The 21559-nt window shown below is 35.6% G+C and overlaps 1 protein-coding gene across 3 annotated transcripts in view; it reads right to left on the bottom strand.

Annotated features, from left to right (window-relative positions):
- ARL15 (ARF like GTPase 15) overlaps positions 1-21559 on the bottom strand; it is a 399917-nt gene that overhangs the window by 183013 nt on the left and 195345 nt on the right. For all 3 annotated transcript variants that reach the window (XM_026017011.2, XM_026017009.2, XM_072756933.1), the window contains one exon: positions 17850-18058. In XM_026017011.2, the coding sequence (XP_025872796.2) occupies positions 17850-18058 (209 nt within the window). The remainder of the gene's footprint in view (positions 1-17849; positions 18059-21559) is intronic.

Genomic DNA, 21559 nt, shown 5'->3' with positions numbered 1-21559 from the left:
TTAGAGGATATTCAGATTCTCATAATCCAAAGGCAGAAGCTGTGTGTAAAGGTCTCCAGTGCAATTAGCTTCCTACACATATTCTATCCATTAAAAGACTGACTTTGGTTGTCAAACCTCTTCTGAAATATTAATTATGGAAGTAATTTCTGAAAAATGTGCAAAAATGATTTTAACGTACTCTTTCCTCTCTTAAGTATCAATGTTACACATTATTTAAGTGACTTCTCCAGGAGGGAAGTTTAGAATATACCCTGATAGGTATCAAGGGTCTGCTATAAAAACAGATTGTTTTAAACAACAGCTTATGTGGATACATATACACATATTTAAAAAAAAATCTCTATCTTTAAATGCAGATGTGTTTTCAGTGTGGTCTCAATGTGAAGGTTTCTAAACAGGGTTTAGTCTGTGAAACAATTAGTGAAACAGATGAAAGGCATTTCAGATGATTACCCCAGAGACACAATGGTTCTCAAAACTTGATGCATATATGCTATACAGGGCCAGTAGATACATTTTTGACATTTACCACCTGCCTTAGCAAACGTCACACCAGTTAATCTTGATGTTCACCAAATTTCTGAGTTCTACCATAACTAGTTTTCTAAGCCTTTTATTTAGAGTTCCTTCGAAATCACATGTCTCCAAGACACTAAATGCGCTTCCATTTCTTAAAGTGCAAAGAAAAAAAGAATCCTACAAAATCTTGTCAGAAATATCTGAATTATGTTTCAATAGGACATCATTAAAGATTTTTAGCTAAAGAGTAACACATGGAAACTCCCACAAATAAAAACAACAGTAACAAAAAAGGCACCAGGGTACATAATTCAGACAGGTATTTTAAATGACTTACCATTTTCTCTCATTTCCTTAAAATTTTAAATTTTTATCTTTTATCCATCTTTATAAGCTACTGTTAGCATACTAGGAAGCAAACAGTTTTGAAAACTGCCAACTTGGAACATTGCACCAAGGCAGGGAGTTGGTCCATCATGATCATTACACAGTACACTGTTTGGCCCACCACAGGCATGGAGTTGTTTATCTGACAATATTTACTGAGCACCCACTATGTTTGAGGAGCTATTACTAGGCACCTATGAATATACTAGTAATCAAAACAGAGATCTCTTTCCTCAGTATTTGCTAACTTGATAAAAGGCAGATCAGTAGTGTCTTAACAAGAACATCAACTACTTTTGGAGTGGAGATGTGGTGCCATTCTGTTAGGCAAAGAAAACAACAGTGGTGTTATAATCAAGACTCAGGATTCTTTGGAGATCTATGAGATATTTTCTAATGAGTTCTATCCTTCAGTAGGCCTGTAGCATTTTAAAGGTAGGGAGAATTTAAGAAATCCCCTGCCACATTGAGGTTGGAGGATTTGGCCTAAAATGCCAGTCTGACTTTCCTCCATCACATGTTACCTGGGTGGCAGAGGTAGTTAGTTAGTAAGAGGTACCAAAAAAAGGAAGTATTAGATAATACAAAAGTCTCTTTTTAACTGTGTTATGGGTATTTCCCATTTAAGCACATCAAGGGTTATGTTCTTTGTAGAGTGGTTAATTCCCCAAATATGACATATTGTTTTAGATCTCCACTCTTTTTCTTAACCTGTTGCATCTGCCTGTAAAGACTCTTTTCTACCTTCCCTTCTGGTCTCTTATTTACAAAATCGATGAATATATGAATGGGCCTAAAAGCTGCTGGAGGTGGGTTACAGACAGGAAACCCTAGGGAGGAGGTTGGCTGTTTACAGAAATTGCTTTTGGTGTCCTCAACTCTCTCATTCAGTCTTGTGTGATTTCTAAAAGCTAAGATAAACTGGACATAAGTTAAGCCCAAATCAGCAGACTTTCTCCCCCAAGTCCTGGAATACAATAGTCATTTTGTTTCACAAATATATAAAAACATACTTGGCTTAGTTTCTTCAGTATATTACTCTCATTTCGATGCAGCTCATTTGTAAAAAGGGTTCATCTGCAAATTGGCAGCTGGGGCCTGTCCAAGTAGCAAGAAATATTCAAGAGAAGAATTTGAGAATATGGGAAATATCAGGAAGGGAGACAGAACATAAAGACTCCTAACTCGGGGAAACAAACTAGGGGTGGTGGAAGGGGAGGAGGGCGGGTGTTGGAGGGGAATGGGTGACGGGCACTGAGGTGGACACTTGACGGGATGAGCACTGGGTGTTTTTCTGTATGTTGGTAAATTGAACACCAATAAAAATTAATTAAAAAAAAAGAATTTGAGAATAAAGGAAAGAAAGAAAGAAAGAAAGAAAGAAAGAAAGAAAGAAGAAAGAAAGAAATGAATAAAGAAAATTAAGTTATGTTTTATAATTTTTTTTTTGTTTTTTTTTGTTTTTTAAATTCAATGACAAGAGACTGTTGTGGTGTGGTCAAAAGAACAAATGAGCTCAAGTCCAAAGACATGGATTCAGGTCGCTAGTTCAATCTTGGGTAATTTATTATTTCATAAGGAAGTAATGCCATGTTTCCCAGGAAATCGAGAATTACCATATACACTGTATATGAAACACACTGGACACCACACACATGTTAGTTCCCATTCATTTCAGTTTCTCTTGTGTTTCCAGAGGGCTCTTTACATATTTTTATTGGCTCATCCCATAATATACTGTGATCATCTGTTACACATAGGGAACTTGAGGGAAGGGGGTCATATTTTATCCATCTTTCACATCTCTTTATACAGTATTTGGGCACATGGCAAGTGTGTAAAAAATACTAGTTGAAAAAATATTCATTTTTTTGTTCGATAACCAAATTTTTTTTAAAAAACAACTAAAATATGCTTAACATTTCGCACCAATGTATCTTTCTTCTTTGGGAAAATTCCTTTTGCCAATTTGCAGATAGGCAGGCATATATATAAAGGGGCGAGGGGTTCTACAGTTAAGTCTTCATATAAAGTCACTAGGCAAGGCTTAAATTTAAATTTGGCCTAATGTATCTTTATTCTGCTGAGCAATTCTCCTTAGCACAGCAAAAGTGCCTGAACCAGGACTGAAAGAGAAGGCCAGTCGGGTCTCTGGGCACTCTTGTGGCACAAAGAATACACTTAAATCTACATAAATACTATGCCCTAAGGCAAGAAGCAATTGTGGAGCTTGCAGCCTTGTCCACCATTTGTCTGGGTTTCCATTTCTATCTCAGACACAGGTTTTAAATATTCTTTCTCTGTACATAAAGTTAAAAAGCTGGCAATATCAACTGTTCTTCAGTCCCATAGGGAGATGGCTTTTAGAAATGGTAGTCAAACAAAGGCAGTGTTGTGATCGATAATTATACTTTTTGGGGGTAATATACAGACTTTTGAATGTAAAAGGGAAAATAAACTCAAGAAAATCATTTTTAGGTTCCTGTAATAACATTTAAAAGCCAGGCAACATTTTCCAGGAAATTGGGGGATTTTGTTTTTGGTTAAGTCATCATTCGCTTTCACGTAAAAGGCATAAACAACAGTGAGATGTAAAATAACACCGGTTGAAGCTCAAGGTGGAGAAGGAAGGATGCTGAAATCTAATTTAGATTTCTCAATTACTCTGACAGTATTCTACGGGGACTACCTATGAACGTGTGCACACTTATGCACGCAGACCCCACACCAGAGTACACCAGAGTAGAGGCGCAGGGACAAATTCAAGAGCTTCCTCCCGTTATCAGGATAGAAAATCACAAAGGCACTCTTGCAACATTTCAAAATGGAAAGACCAGGTACCTCAGTAAGGCTTGAATATCAGACAAACAAAAAGTGCAACGACTTGCTCCATGTTGGGCTTCTCTTTCACCTCCAAGCTCATGGTAGAGCGGCCCAACCACTATAGGACGTTTAAAGTGTGCAGCATTCAACAGGAATCGAGGGCTGGAGGAGTGTTTCATAAATATAAAGACTGGAGAAAAGTCTGATGCTAGGGTACCCCGTGCTCTGCAACTCAAAGGTGAGTTAAAATCAACTTTGGAATTAATAATGCTGAGATCTCAAAGCTTTCTAATACTGGGATTTTCAACTTTGCAATTTAACGACAACCCTGCTGTTGGCCTTTCCTGACCTGTTGTGAAGTAAATCAGGCAAACTAATGTGAGTTAACAAGTCTTTTTCACACTGTTCGATCACCCTGCCTCTCTTTTTCTGCGCAGACATCGCCTTCCTCCCACTCCGTCTCGCCATCCTCCTCAAAGCACACAAAATGGCCACTGTAACCCCGCATTACTGCTCATTAGATCACAGGTTAGTCAAGTGGAACTGCCTGGGGTTCCCAAAGGAGAGCTATACTTCAAAAATCTGTCCATGTCAAATGAAGAAAAAAAACCCTGAGCGTGGGGTCACCCAGATCAATGATCAAAAGAAACAGAATGAAGAGGGGAAAAAAAGCACACCCTCGTTTTTGTTAAAAACACACACAGGTCTGATTTATTATAAGGAATACAGAGATACGATGAGGTTTTCTCTTATGCCCAGTTTTCTTTTTTTTTTTTTTAATTAAGTAACTTCTTGTAATCAGGGTCCTTTAGGTTAACTTAGGGGCTTTTGGAAAAGTCTATGACTAATCCTTAAGATTTCCCCCAAAAGAAAACACACTCTGGGAAATCCACTCTTTAGGACCCTTAAATATTTCCAAAAACACTTGAAAAGCAATAAAAGTAATGCAAAGTAATCCACCTTTAAGGCTTGAGGAGATCCTATTTAAATCTAAACGTAAGAATCGGTACAACGCCACTCTAAAATAATCCCAGTAACCTCTTGGGCCTTCAAAGAGAGGAAACAACAAGCCTGTCAATCACATCATGAGAACACACCAAGTGACACACTATAAAAAGCAGATTTCTGGGCTTCTGTGGGGCCTCACAGAAACCTAGAAATCTGCAGGTAGATCCACAGCTTGTTCAAGCAACTCCTTCATTTGCACAGGCAAAGTACAACATTCTACATTTGCTTTTGCATTTTTTTTTTTTAAGGTAGAGCTACTAACAGTATTGCAAAACTGACAAATTCAAAAATTAAGGCAGAATGATCTATCTGGAACGCGGTAGAGAACAAACTTCAGTGTCAAGTTTCACAAGTAAAAATCTCCGGAAGATTTGATTTTCCTGGTTTCCTCACAACAGCAGAAGCAAGCACACTTTGTCGGCGTAAGGGTAAAAAAGAGTTTGACAAGAACACAGTCTATATGAATGGTAGTAAAATAAACTGCTTATCATTTAATCTAACCCAAGTTATAAGCATTGTGTATGGTCTTCACTGCTTTTGAAAAAATTATTTTGGTATTTGGAATTTATTCTTCAAGCACTAGCCAAAGCATATAAACATACGATACCTAAACTGCCTTTTCTGTCTCATTTCTGTGTGCTTAATAAACACTCATGACACTATGCCAGGCAGTGTCATGAGTGCCATTTAATCCTCTTCACGCCTCTGTCCAGAGAGGATAGAGACAGGCCTTGAGGAGCTGACAGCTAATCCTGAGCCTTCTATGTGCTCAATCCTCACTTCATCTTCACTATTTGCAATGAGGTAGGTTCGAGGATTATCCCCATTTTACAGATGAGGAAATGGATCTAAGTTTTTACTCCATGTTATTCAGTTGGTCAACAATAAGAGGGATTTAAATCCAGACGGTCTGACCTCGGGGCCTTACTGTCTGTCACCTCTAAACCCAGAGTGCCAAGTTAAATAGCCGTCAAGTTAAACGTGTGTATAGCCTATGATCCAGCAATTCCAATGTGACATATATACACTTGAGAAATGCTTGCATATACACACAAGGAAACATGTACAGAGATACTCGTCAACAGCTTTGTTTGTAATCACAAAAATCTAGAAACAACCTAAAAGTTTATCAATAAGAATAAATAAATAAAATTATGGCACTGTCATGCCTTGGAACATAATATATCAGTGAAAATAAATAAGTGAGATTTACATATATCCTATAATCTCAAAAAAATGTAATGAAAAAACCATGACAAAGTATACACTCTAAGATGCCACTTATGTAAATTTTTATCACACAAAACATTACTGTATATTACTTAGAGATACATGCATATGTATTAGAAGTATAAAAATGTATGTTGGGAAAGATACCAACTTCAAGATACACTCACTTCTGCAGAAGTGAGGGGAAGGGGCTTTCAAAATGCATTTTTACTGATTTGTTTCTTTCAAGAAAAGATCTGAACAAATATGGTAAAATGTTAAAATTTGTGGAATCTGGATAATGGGTGGATGAGTTTCACTGTTACAGCATTTTTAGTGCTTATCTGTATCTTTGAAGTTTTTCATAATTAAAATAATTAAAGTATGATTCCTTGGATGCATATCCTCCTATACTCACAAATATGTCCTCCTGAAATCAGAGTTGGAGTTCTTATAAAACCCTGCCTACTCCATAAAATGCTTAAAACTCAAGGTAACAATCTAGAAACTAAAGTATTAAAATTAACTTTCCTGAAACGATTATAGTATCCTACTGCACGTCTCTGAAATACCACCTTTAAGATAATTACTTTCATTAATATACAGTTCATATATTTCATTATGTTGTTAAGCAAAATTCATTAAGTTGGTGTTTCTAACCTTTTGACATTCAAAGCCTGGTAATCAGGAATCCCTGGGTGGCGCAGCGGTTTGGCGCCTGCCTTTGGCCCAGGGCGCGATCCTGGAGACCCGGGATCGAATCCCACATCAGGCTCCCGGTGCATGGAGCCTGCTTCTCCCTCCGCCTGTGTCTCTGCCTCTCTCTCTCTCTGTGACTATCATAAATAAATTAAAAAAAATTAAAAAAAAAAAAAAAAAAAAAACAAAGCCTGGTAATCAAGTGGCCTCACTGAAGGCTGAGAGTTTTAAGGTACAGCAGACCAGGGCACATGAGGAGAACAGACAATACTTTTACTATATTTTTACTTTTTTGTAACTGCTTAAAATTGTACCATGTAGGGGCACCTGGGTGGCAGTTAAGTGTCTGACTCTTGATTTCAGCTTAGGATCCTAGGGTCATGAAATTGAGCCTGGGCTCTGTGCTCAACAGGGAGTCTGCTTGGGATTCTCTCTCTCCTTCTCCCCCAGCCTCTCTAAAATAAATAAATAAATCCTTTTTTTTTTTTTAAGGTACCATGTGGTTTTATTAGCCTTTCCGATTATTAATTTAAATGAGATGGATTTTTTAAGGTTGAAACAAATGGATTTTAAAGATTATGTAATACTCCATGGAGATCCAAATGAAAATGACAGACACACATTTTCCATAGGATGGTAGTTGTATAATCTTAAAAGACAGAGAATGGATCAAGTAATGTCAACCATAATTCATTACAAACTTGTACATATTTGTGAGCAGAGTTGGAGAAGAGACGTTATTCCAAAAATAATTTCAGTGAAAGTAACCCAGCAATTACAGCCATATCTCTTGCTTTAACATCTTAGAAATATGACATTTTTAATAGCACACATTTTTCAATTCAGCTTTACTATGGCTAAAGAACCAGATGGCAAAATCTTGACTAACTAGAATCCAAATAAGAACAAGTACTAAAGGAATTACAAATTTTGTATTCCATTTTTAACAGATAAAACTACAAAAACACAGATTCATCTCAAGTGTTTTACCAAAAAAAGCAATGTCTAGGGCCTTATATGTAGTACAAATTCAACAAAATATCCCATACTTTCTGCATCTACACTGCTAGAACTAAGGTTCTAAATAATTAAAGGGGGCATTGCGCATTAGAATCATTAAAGACTATATTTCCCTAGAGCAGAAAATTGTGCTGATAGAGTTTAAAAGACTTAATATGAGAGAAAAAGAAAAGCTTCTGGTGAAGTATAAAAGAGATAACTATATTGATAAAGAATTGCTCTTAACTATAACAGGCTCAAGCAATCTGGTGATCTTATGCTTTACCTTAAAGTCTGTTTGCCCTTTTTCAGCTTAAAAAAAAAAAAAAAGGAGCTTAATTTGCTTGTTAATATAAAAGTCATTAAAAAGTCATTATTAATTAAGGAAAAACAGAAAGATGTCCAAACTTGAGCTTTAATTAAAGAAAAACATCAAAGTCCATATACAACTATGAGAAATTGTCATCTCTTTTTATTGCCCCAAACATGCAGATACATGCATTTTTACACTTAATGAATCTCTACACACTGATTTAAATAATTCAGACATTTGGACTTACCTTTTCAGTAAGTTGGGGAAGTACCATTTTAAAGAAAACTTCTAGAACTGAGTAAAACGTAAATCTTCTTATATAAGAAATTTTCTTAAGTATTTATGTTTTTACGTTTTTGAAAATTAGGGTATTTGAGCACAATGATTTGCTTCTGAATAATGACAAAAAACATAATAATGATACTACTTAGTGCATATAAATTATACCTCTATCTCAAGATCTTTTGGGCCTATTTTTCAGGATCTCTCCAATGATTATTCAGTCTTCTCTTCAATGCAATATGCGAAGGCATCATGAGAAAATCTCTTTTATAGCACGTTAACAATTGTAACTCTTCAACCAGCTGTTCTCTAAGGATTCCTCTGCCAAGCTCTTATTTTCGTTTCATTATTTCTTTGTTCTCCTTGTCTAAACTATACGCAAGTTACCCAGATTTTCCACTCTGGCCCCTTTCAATAAAGACTAGTTTTGCCTTGACAAATCATTAGTCATCACCACAATCTAAAAATAAATCATATTTTACAAATTCTACATGTTAAAATTATGATGTTCTATGGAACCTCCAAATTATTTCATGGTTCATACGCAGAACCTTCTTCCCATAAGGTTTAGTTGTTTCACTTGTCACTGAAGAAAACGATCCCAGTTATTTTATGGGACCATTTACTACCTAAGCATTCTTTATAGAGCATTCTTATTTCAGGTGTGGAGTGAAAGTAAACTCAATCTATGCATAGCATGCTTGACACAATGAAAATGTTAAGTTATAAACCTAAACTAAACAAAATGAAACCCTACTTCACTCCTTTATAGCTTAGTAGAAAACTTGTCATTTTCTTTTGTCGGAATGTTATGTGTAAAATTTCTATTCAGAATTTCTTTGCAAAGAAGGTAATCTCCATTTCACTACTGGATACAGTGACATCAAACACAAAGATCTTTCTTAATAGGCCAGTCAGGGAGAACTACGTGGTGTCTGCAAAATAAGATGCTGCTTCTGTTCATTAGACTTCTGTTGCCACCTTCTCATTTGTACCGGAAGTCTGTATCAGACCTTCATTCAAAACTACTAAATACCTCTCTTTTCCTCCAAGTACTTGTGTAAATATTTAAATAGAGTCATGGCTGAATGTGGATGTCTACATAAAGAGATATTACTAAAGAAAGAAAAAAAGATTCTAGATTATCCACTGATAAAAGGGAAAAGAGGTTCTATAGACATAGTCCTCAGGTGTGGGTTAGTTCATTTTTACCAGAGCTCGAGTACTCTGGAAGAGTGCCCACTTCTAAGTGGCAGTCTATCCTTTGTACCACTGTGTAGGTCTAGCTCATTGTTTTCAGCAAAGCCTCATGTGATTCACAGGTAAAGGAAAAAAAGTGGCAAGGAGAAAATTTACGTTTCTAAGGAGCAGAGTATACTATTCATCTCAAAAGATGAAAGCAGGTATCTTTCATTGTACATTTTTGTTCTTAGAGGAAGAAGACCAACAAATATGTGATTTTCATATTTGTGTTAATACAGCAGAGCTTTTCAAAGCCACTGCCAAAAAATGGACTGGTTTTCCTACCTGCTTTTTCCATGCTTAAAGTTAAGGATGTCTGCCTCATTATAAACTTTGCTGGCTCCCTAGACTTTCTGTAGTCTGGCTTTGCTGTGATTACTGGTCAAAACCTTTAATTACAGTATATAGTTTGTGCAGCTGCCTGGAAATTGGTCTCAGGGTCAGTGGCTCTTCCCGTTTCCCTCTTTCCATTCTTTTGAAGCAATATTGCTGAACTGAAGGCATTGTTCCAGCTTTCTGGTGTGCTCTGTCTGCTGCACACCATGAATAGCTTGGCAATCACTCCAGCAATTGGTTCTTCAACAGCCTTTAGGTTGTCAATTGTAATTCATTGGCTCCAGGCACCTTTTCTCTTTTCATTCTCTTGAGGTCTTTTCTTATTTAATTTGCAATAATATTAGGGAATGTCTTCTTCAGACATGTCACTAATGTCTTCCTGATTATGAGGCTGGATGTATGTTTGACATACACACACACACACACACACACACACACACACACACACGCCTGTTAAAATGTTTCAATATTTCCTTTATCTCTGACTTGTGATGGCAGTCATTGTAGTATCTTGCAAATAATTTGGCTTAACCTTCTTCTTTCTAAAGAATAATCCTTCTTGAAATATTGGAGTTAATTCATGTAATTGACTATATTTTTATAACTTCCCAAATATATAATTTTTCATTTTTGTGATAATTAAGCTTTACATTTTCATCCCCATAATTATGCCCTCTTTTCTTTTAGTTTATAAATTTGAGCTCTATATGACTTCTGTAATTAGTTAACTAAGAAATAAAGGGTTCTATTTAGAAATCAATGCATATGTTTTTAGAGCCTTTCAGGGGACCTATATAGTTATTCCTCAAATACCTTTTTTAGAGATCACCTTAGAAAACATTCCAACTATTCAAAACAGGTTCAAATGCTTCTGCATTACAGGATTTTATTTTATTTTTTGGGAAAAAGGAGAAATGTCTCTAGATTTATTAAGAAAAAAACAAAACCTCAGTGCATTATGTCTCAACTCCTTAGTCCTGGATAAAACCCAGCAGGGTAACCCCTCTCATTAGCCTCAGCCATCCTGGAGTAACCAAAGGTATTTTTAAGCAGACACTATGTAATAATAATAATGAAAATAATTATCATAATGATAATAACTAACGCTTATTGTGCTTTTTATCTTCAAAGCACCTTACTTTACTGACATTAACCATGTGTCTATTTTCAAATTCATTTAATTTGACAAATGTTTTATTAACTCTGTATGCTATGGAATGTGTAGTAAATGCAGTTTTCTTCTGCAAATGAAATAAATAAGGACATAAATAAGTGGAACTGGGGACAAGGAAATCGTTCTGTAAACTTTCTCCTCAGAATCATTTGTTGCCTTTGCTGAATGAGAGTTTAAATTGAATTTACTGCTTTAAAACGATTTCAATTATGTTGAAATCAACGTATACAGGTCTCCATGTGAGAAATACAAAAAGTAAAAGAGTTTGTTATGCTAGCAACTGAAATAACCTCTATATACTTAAAATACAGGCCATCAAAAACATATTAAAGGAACATTATTCTCTCAAGATGTCCTGCCACTTTCTAGGAGGGATTTTAGGAAGGAAACAGTTACCTGCTATAAGCAAGGTCCTCAAGTGGACAAACACAAATTCAAGTACATAAAAGTACATGAAAAGTATATAAAAATACATGAAAAGTGGTGTAAATCCGGTAGCTAGAGGATTAAAGCTCTGTGGAATTATTAACCTGGTCAGAGTGATGAGATTTCACGAAGATGCGATTTATGAGTAATATTCAAAGGTCAGGTTTGGTGTGAAGGAAACGAGTCAGTCAGGCTGGGTCGAGTTAAGGAATCTGGATGAAGTTGATGGCATTAAAGCCAGGAGGGAAGCACCACACGTATGGTAAGACTCAGAAGTAGTACTTATTCCAACCACATATAATCAAGCACAGAGACATAAACAAGCCAGAATTATTTCTGTCCTTCAATGAGCTTGCAATCTTGAGGGATAGGCAGAAAAGTTACAGGCAATTAATTCTTGTATTATGATTTGGATATGCCCAGGATGCTGTGCGCAGTCAGGAGGAGGACAGCCGGCTCAGCCTTCAATGTACAGGGAAACTTCTCGATGTGACCTAGAATGTTTAGGTGGTTTTCCCGGGGCAATAGAAATAGTGAGCAGTGGCTGAACATGAGTGAGAAAAGAGAAGAGAATTCAATTATCAAGCACATGAACATATGAGATCAGTGGTGTTTCACTTGCATCTACAAGGAATAGAAGATAGCACTGGTTTTTAATCTGAGTATCATGAAAGATAGGAAATCTGTTCTTAATGGTCTGTGCTGAGGAATAGAGGGAAGGGGGAGCTCTGGGGAGGTAAACAACCAGGAAACTGAAAAGTACTGCAGAAGTAGGAGAATGATGCAGTGAAACGCTGGATATGAGTAAATAAGAACAAGAAGTGGAAGAAGTTCCAAATTTGCCAGCTTTATGTAAAACAGATAGATTTACCAAAGGAAGACAGTGGAAAGGAATAGGTTGTTTGTTTTTTTAAAGAGAACATAATGAATTGTTTTATTTTTCAAATGTATTATACTTTGTTATCCCATCTAAATAATTTTCTCCATAGGATGGGCCTTTTTGATGCAGCACTCATTAATGGGAATTTTATTAGTTTTCAGGAGGCAGGGCACATTCTCATGATTATTGCTTGGTGGGTGTGAGAAATACAGGTATACAAGTTCCCTTGAATGGGAAGATCAAAGTGGCTAGATTTAGAATCGATGAAATAAAATATACAAATTATTTTTTTCAAGGAGTACATATTTTAAAAGTACATGAATGTACAATAAAATATTCTGTTTTGGTATTCAGCTAAAAGCTGCCTCTTTCAAATACAGAAGCATCATTATTACAAATATATCTAACTATTGAAATGATGGTTATTTTCAGCTTCTCTTCCATGTTAGTAAATATTTTCAGGAGATCACGGAGTCATTCCGTGGAAAACAGACTTCCAGATCCTCTCATTGTTTCCCCAAGATTAAATTTTAACAGAGTAAAGTACATCTGTAAGGAATGGACAAAAAATAATTTGTATCTCATATCATTTTAGAATAAGTATACGTCCCATAAGGGAATTTTCAGACTGCTCACACAATAGGTATGTACACTGCTCTATGTGAAATCAAATCAGTATTCTAAAATGCTGCCAAGACACAGGTCAAGATACTTGGAAGACTCCTAAGATTTAAAGTATATGACACTTTACAATCATTATTGTACAAACACATGCACACTTTCTCTCCATATACAGAGAATAATAATAAACTAAGTATGCTACATGATTTAAACACTGTTTTGTATTTTCTAATAAAAGATTTGTCATGTAAAATCATAGATGATATTCGCTACTTCATGGAGATACCAAAACAAAACAAAATAAAAAACACCATTCCACTGTGAAGCAGTATGAATATAGAATGAAAATTTTAAATTAGAGGCTTACTATTTACAGATAGTGTCCAAACATTTCAATCCTTCAAAACTCTCTGACCTTTTGTACGGAGAAGAAAAAGTATATTACAGAAACAATTATCTATAAACAAGAATTATAAGTAAATGCAGTGGTCAAATAACATGAAACACATAGTATCACTCTCTTCCAAAAGATGTCCACGGACTAAAAAGTGAGAATGAGATAAAGTATTCTGAATACTTTATACAGAATACTGAAAGGTATTTTTCAAAAAATATGTATCTATAATCAAAACACGGGCTAAAAAGTAATGTTTATATCATTATAGAAATACTTGCAAATACTTTTCTCACATTTATATTTTGTTCTTTTCAAACAGAACACCACTTTCCATGGACATCACAGTAACAAACTTCATGACAATTATAAGAAAATTGAGAAATGCTTGATGACAAATTTTAACCTTAATGCTGACATCCTAATCTAAAAGCTGGATCTTCCTGTGTCATAATTAACGAGCCATGGAACCAACAGAGTCATCTGGCCTAATAATTTTACTTCAAAAATCTTTGCTTCACAGTTCTCACATTTCTTAATATTCAAAATATTCCATAGAATTCAAAATATTTGCAGAGTTGACTCAGTATTTTTGATGTACTAAAAAAGTAACTTTTCTAAAAAAAAAGTTAAACACTTTTGAATTAAGGATATGGACAAATATCATATCAGATTAGATTGCTCAAAGGTTAAATTGTTTCTTTCATGTTGACAAAATGTGTCATTTTATAAGACAGGGTAATGCCCAATAAAACAAAACTGAGATTTTAAAAAGCTAGGAAGCAAAAGAGTCCCAATCGGCAACTATGTAGAGGGAAAATAGGATTACATTTATTGGCTACTATATCAACTTAACTTCTCATAAAATCCTCCTGATCTATTAAATAACTTCAGAACTGAAGTATGCTCTCCTGTGGGAGTTGTAAAACAAATTAGATACAATTACAATTCAATACAAATAAAAAGCCAACCTATTTACCCTTAAGATGATTCTTGTTTTAGAGCTCTATTATTTAAATTGGACTAGAATTTTCCCTAAAGAATCTAGTGGGTCTTTTGACTTAATTATAAATTTTTGTATTATACTTTCTATAGAGAAACATAGTTGATATGAGTAAATTCTGGAAAACTGTGGTAACTACACCACCCCAAAGTGAATACAACAAACATCTGTTGCAAGAACTGCTTGGCTTTCAGACAGTACATAAAGGGTGTTCTTTCTCCCAGTGTTTTGCTATTTTTAAAAAAAGATTATTTGTTAAGAAACACGTTGCTAATATCAGATTCTCAAAATGTAAAATCTTAAAATTCTGTTAAGTTACACACAAGTCATTACCAGGTTTATTATAGAAGGCCAACTATGCAATGTACAAGACTCCACTTGCATTCTAAAAGGGTAACAAAATAATTGGGCATGTTGCCCTTTGTCTGTGGGTTACAAAGTAATTTTAACCATTGTCTTCCTTTCTTAAACTCATACTCTACAGGAGCATGGCAATGACATAGCAGAGGAGGGAAACTAAATATATAACCTCATGAGATTTTTCAACCTCTGTTGCAATCCCAGTGATAATTCAGCTTTCTCCTCTAGATCTCACCAGCTTCTAAACTCAACAATATTCCGTTACCCTCATTAAATGATAACTTAAAAGTTTTACTGGAGTGACAGGATAAATAATTGCAAATTTCTTGCATAATGCATTAAGCACAAAATGTAATAATTTCAGTGGGAGGAGGGTAGGAATCAATGAGCCTTTATGACTCCTCGTCTTTTCGTAACTGCATCAAAGGCTTGTTCAGTGCTTTTGGTAAACTGAATACATTTTCCTTGATTCTGAAAGAACAAAATTTTGCCTCAGACTCAGGTATTTTGCAATTGGAAACTGCACATTTGGAAATTACACAAAGTGCACACAAATTAGCAGGTATAAATGAATAAAAATGTTTATAAGCAACAGAGCTCAGGGCAAATAATACCTTTATAATAAGGAAAAGAGGAGTAGTAAACAGATGACCACTTCTAAACATATTTCAAATAACATGTAAGTTTGCTCACTTTTTAATCTTCTACTCCTCTTCTACCCATGCCTCCTCCCAATCATTTTGAGATTACCATTCATTAAAAGTTTAAGATTCAGTTTTTACAATTCCACTTTTATGTTAACTTATTAATAAGGTATTGACTTAATCCATAAAACATTCCTGGGGCTATTTCAAGAAGGCATTATAACACTACTATACTAAGAAACTTCTTTGTCATTCAAGCAATGAGTAAAATAGGAAGCTTCCATTTCTTTTTCTGCCACATCCAAAGTATGATCACTTCATTATGTTTCAACAAACTTCAATACCTCTAATAGAATTTGCCCATGTCTTCAATTAAAGTGTAAAATGTTAACATGCACCAGTATAGTATGTAGTATGGGTTTATATAACCACATGGAAAATGCCTTAAACAGTCCTCAAAATGGTGCAAATTCCATTACACACAAAAATTGAGCGAATTTCATTTAAAATTGATATAAATAAAAAAAATAAAATTGATATAAATAGAAAATCAAAGTCATACATGTTCTAGTATTTACACGTCTTGAATAATTCTCATATCATTCTGTTTATTCTACATTTATAGCCTCTGTCTCACTAAAGATGAATGATAAAAAAATACTTGCCCATTTCCTACAAAAGATACCTAGCCAACACACAAAGCATATTCCAGAGTAATTAACTATTAAAAGCTTCCTTTCTTTGATGTGACAGTCTTCAATTTTTTTTTTTTTTGACAGTCTTCGATTTTAAGGAGGATCACCCCGAGCTATGAATTGGGTTTCTAAAAAACATTAGTTTCTATTTTATGGTGTCTAAGGAAAAAAAGTTTCTTAAAGTTGAAGGGGGAAAAAATCAGCTATTGTACATAACTTGAGTAAAGGGATTTGAAGTTATAAGGTCATTTGTCTATGTATTTCGTATATTTTATTATGGATGTAACACATTATTTATGTACAAAATGTTATAGTCTATTTGTATTCTTAATACATACCTGTATTTCCCACAATGAATCTCAGAACAATGCACCTTCAGCAAGTACCATATAATTATAAACGAATATAACACTCATAACTACCCATCATTAGATACTATTATATCCATTTTACAGACAGAAAAACTGGTGCTGAGCAGTTATAAGATTTACCAAGAGCCTGAAGAACAGATCAGGAAGGCACCACAACCACAATGCCAAAGATGCTCACATTAACGATTCTGAATAGATTTGCATTGCTTTATTTTTATCTTAATTACTTAATATTATCTATATTTCACAAAACCTAGGAAGAAAAAAGGTGCTTGATGCCTACTTAACGCTGCATGAAGCAACAGAGGATAGATATGAGTTCTATTTAATAAGAAACCCTTGCCTTTACTATTTCCCTAAAACTTAAATGAAAATTCTCTATGTAGTACGTCTTCTACTGCTTAGTACTTTAAACTTCAAAGTGAACTATCCAAAATCATCCCACTCGCTTTAAAAAAAAAAAACCAAAAACAACTGTATTATTGCCAGCTTGCCGATGAGAACACAAGCAAAGGAACAAAGCTCCTTGCATGGATCCCGTGTTAAGTGTGAGAGAAGTCTGGAAGTTAGAACATCTCATGTCCTTACTCCTCATCTAATTTTTCAGACTAAAGGGCAGCATTGTTCCTATTAATGATCTTATTCCAAAGTCACTAAAGGAAGCACCCAATTTTCTGAAGGACAGGTAAGAAACCTATTCTGAAAGTTACAGGTGTAAAGGAATACATGAAAAGTTTTGATTCCATGGTACTTAAGGTTAAAATTCACTACAATCCAAGCTTTAACAATTATTCATCTATCTTATTCCTTCAGTATCCATGAATCAGAAGCTCTGCTGGGTGAGAAACTGATTCTTTTTTTTTTTTTTTTTTTTTTGGTCCAGAACTAGACTCATGCTTTTATAGGTGAGATACAAGCTAAGAAGTGAAATTAAATGAGGAAGATAAAAAATGAGTCCATATTAAAGTGTATTTGGTACCATGGAACTTGCAAGATAAGACATCAATTTTCAGCCTGGCTGATTACAGAATAGGACTCATTGCTTCTAGTCAACAGTGAGCATTTCAGAGGGACAAGAACATGACATTTGAGGGCAAGTGATGCATGGTAATACGCACGATGCATTCCTTGAAAAGCTGGAGAAAAGAATGAACTAAGTAAGCTGGCAGGGTAAAAAATGTTCAATATGTTCAGGCCTTCAAATGAGAAAATAGATGAGAAAAATATTCAGATAAATCTTTAACTTTTACTAAACAGTTTTTAAAAAATCTGTGCTTTCCAGGTGGAGAAAGATATACAATCAATAATTTCTATATATCGATATAGTCTTTCTACTTTAAGGTTTTATGTGGGAAAACAACACAACCAGCATCTCCCTAATCATAGGCAAGTTTTCAGATTCCAATGTGGCAGCGTAAGTGCAAAAACAAGACAAAGAGTTGTCATGTTAATGAGACATACCTCTTGGACTGATCGAGCAGCTGGCTTGTCTTGATGATTGGCCAATATTAAAAAGGGTAAAGTGCATAACTGTGGGTGCTGAAGAGCTGAGTGCAGTTCATTTCTAGCAGTTTCTAAATCATCTTCTGAAGAGGCACTGTCTAATACAAATATTACCCCTTGAGATCCTTGGTAGTAGCGACTCCAATATTTCCGGATATTATCAGCCCCTGTCAAAAACAAAACAAATTTTCTTTTTTTAAAAATAGCTTTCAGAAACTGAAAACACTGAACAGTACTTTTGGGAACACCCAACAGTAATTCCTACTGGAAACCAATGTAGCGTTTAAAAACTCAGTGCAGAAAACATGGTTGATGAGAACAAAGGCATGAACAGGTGGATGTGGACTTGGAGAAGAAGCCCAAAGTTTAGGAGTCATTCCTCACACCTTTCGTATTAAAATATGTGATAGGGCAGCCCGGGTGGCTCAGCGGTTTAGCTCTGGGCCTGATCCTGGAGACAGGGGATTGAGTCCTGCATTGGACTCCCTGCATGGAGCCTGCTTCTCCTTCTGCCTATGTCTTTGCCACATACTTTCTCTCTTTCTCTCTCATTAATAAATAAATAAAATCTTTATAAAAATGTGTGATAAAAAGTAGGATAAATACTTTTTAGATTGAAACTTTAAAGTGTTTTAGATTTTGCTTGCTAGCCCCTAAATAAATTATACTCTTTATAAAGTGAGTTTGAGCCTAACTCAGAGAACAGTGTCACCTAGCTGTTCACAGTTTTTTTCCAGATAATGGAACACTATCTTGATATTTCCTAAAAGAACTACTTGCAGGTCAGGGCAGTCTTGTTTAATTTCATCTAGAAAGTGAAAACTACTAGCATAAAACTTTTATGGATCAAAGTGCTAAAATTTGTTTTTTTGTTGTTTTTTTTTAAAATTTTCATTTATTTATTTATGACAGTCACAGAGAGAGAGAGAGAGAGAGAGAGGCAGAGACATAGGCAGAGGGAGAAGCAGGCTCCATGCACCGGGAGCCCGACGTGGTATTCGATCCTGGGTCTCCAGAATCGCGCCCTGGGCCAAAGGCAGGCACTAAACCGCTGCGCCACCCAGGGATCCCTAAAATTTGTGATGAATTAAAATCTTGATACATTTGCATAAACACATTTGGCAATGTGCATACTCATGGTCTTTGTATGACAGGTATTCACAAAATAAGACATTGAGATTCTCATCAAGCAGGGCCACGCCTTATTCTTCTTTGTATTCCCAATATCCAGCAAAACATATAACTTGAAGCTCACTATAGGAATGAGAGAAATGAGGGAAGGAGGAAGTGAAATTATACACTAATTAGGCTTTATAGATTTGAGACTAGAAAGACTTGGAGAGACTGTCCATCCAGTCCAACAGTCTAAGGAAATTGAGGCCAAGAGAGGTGAAGTGAGTAATCCCCATTCAAGTGTCTAGTCAATCACAGAATTGAGATTTGCATCTGAGTAGACAACCTGTCTAGAGAGGGCATGGGCATTCTCCACTACATCATGATGAGAGTGCTTCCTTTACTTTCATTTGCTTCATGAATAGCATGGGCAGTGTGAGTATGGGGGGTGATGGAGATGGGGGGTAGGATTCTTCATTCTACGACAAAAATTAGATAAAGGTATTTCATCAGTTTAGTGCATATGATCAAGTATTAACCAGTAGTAACTACATGTGAGCCATCCATTGAATATTTAGCTCCTATGTTGAAAATACTGTGGTAAATCCTGGGCTTACAAAGATTAGAGACTGGACTTGGCATGCAGTGGAAACAGCCAAATGTGTGCATCTCTTCCAAACTCCGCATTCACCATACTGGGAGCTCGAAACTGGACAGGATAGGAATATTTTCACCATCGAAATCAACAAAAGCAATCATCAGGTCTTTTCTTCCCCTGAGGACCAACACACTACTGGATGACACTCAAAAGCTCACATTTTTTCTAGGAGAAATAGGAAAAAAAAGTCATAAAGCACTGTGATAGAGGTACTTAGTAGGCAGTAAGAGAGCAAGAGATGAGGCATCTCAACCAGACTGGGCAATTCTCCTAAAAATTATCAGTTACCAAACAGCTACCATTTATTAAGCCACTTTCTATATTCCAGGCACATGCTAGGTGTTTTCAAAAGAATAGCTCATATAATTCTTACAATCACCCTACAGGGAAGTGTAACTGATTCACAATTTAAAACTAATTTTCAAATTTTAAAATCCAAGGTATTCCCCATAATACTTACTGAAATAACCAGCTATAAAAGAAGATCAAGGACATTTAATGTTGAGTAACCTTCAATATGTAAAGACATGGGATGTGAATAGGGGTGATACAGATCAGGTAATATCCAACCAAGAAAGCAGAGCAAAACAAAAGAAAAAATAATTAAGCCAGAGATTATTTAACATAAGTAGTTAGTTGTATAAGTGATGGTTGAACTAAGAGAACAACAGAGGAATTGAAATTAATAACACCTTAGGCCAGGCTTCCTAGGCAGAGTCTGAGGCGGCACTTCTCAAACACCTAATGACAGATGGTGCTATTAGGACAATCCAGCAGTGAAAAAAGCAAGCTGGAATTGGGAAGGAGCTAGACAAAGATATGGTTTTGGAAATCTAGCCTCAGCTTGATCCAACGAGGAGCTCTAGAGCATGGCCTGAACCACAGAAGTTGTCCAGTCCAAAGGCAAGGGGGCTGGGCTGCTATACCCCAGTACAGTCATTGGCTATGAGCCACCCCTAGGGAACAGGAGGGGGTAGGGGTGTGATCTCATACCCTCCCAGACATATTTGGTTGAGGCAATTACGGTCAGCCAAGGGCAGGCCTCTGGAGAAGGGTACAGGTGTGAGTCATTAGCAGCCAATACTCGCAGCAGCTGGGAGATGGATGCACTGGCCCAGTAAAGGAGATCTGGGTAGGGTACCAACAGCATCTGCTACAAGCTACATCCAGACATTATCCATATGCTAGAGAACCATCCATAAGCTTGAGGAGCAAAAGTAGCAGCAATGTTACCTGATGGCAAATGTTTAAAACAAAAATACTGTGTGTATACATATCTGTACATAAATCTATTATAAATTTTACTAAAGGATATGTGGCACATGATTTTCATCTAATATATGTGACATGTTTTACTGGACATTCTATAGAGCTCATTAATGCTCACAAAATGGTTTTGTGATTTTGCCCAACTTTTGTATCCATAGTCAACCAACAGTTGCAATTGACCAAGTATAGTTCCAAAATAAATGTTGATTGTGCTAAGGTGTTTTACATGTATTGACTCATTTACCCTTGACAATCTTAAGAAGCAGATACTCTTATGGCTCTGATTTTATCAATAATAAAACTAAGACACGAAACAATTACATGATGTGGCCAAGGTTACATACTTAAGACTTATATTTAGGTCTAATGTGATTGAAATAAAAGCATCATGGACTGAGAAGGTGATAAAACTAAATAAAGAACTCTATTGCTACATAAACCAAGGGGGAAAAAGCAACCTGTTAGAATAAAAGGTACTTAAGTACCTATATGTATTAATGCTCAGAGTAGGAACATGTCCAAGAACATTTCCAGCCAACTAATTCAATGAATAGTATTATAAAGTATTATTCTATACAAGTCACTGAGCAAGAACCTAGAAAAAATATTTTAAAATCCATTATTCCTC

This window comes from Vulpes vulpes, chromosome 4 (assembly GCF_048418805.1).
Source record: "Vulpes vulpes isolate BD-2025 chromosome 4, VulVul3, whole genome shotgun sequence".
Taxonomy (NCBI): Eukaryota; Metazoa; Chordata; class Mammalia; order Carnivora; family Canidae; genus Vulpes; species Vulpes vulpes.
This window is presented reverse-complemented; position numbering and strand designations above follow the sequence as displayed.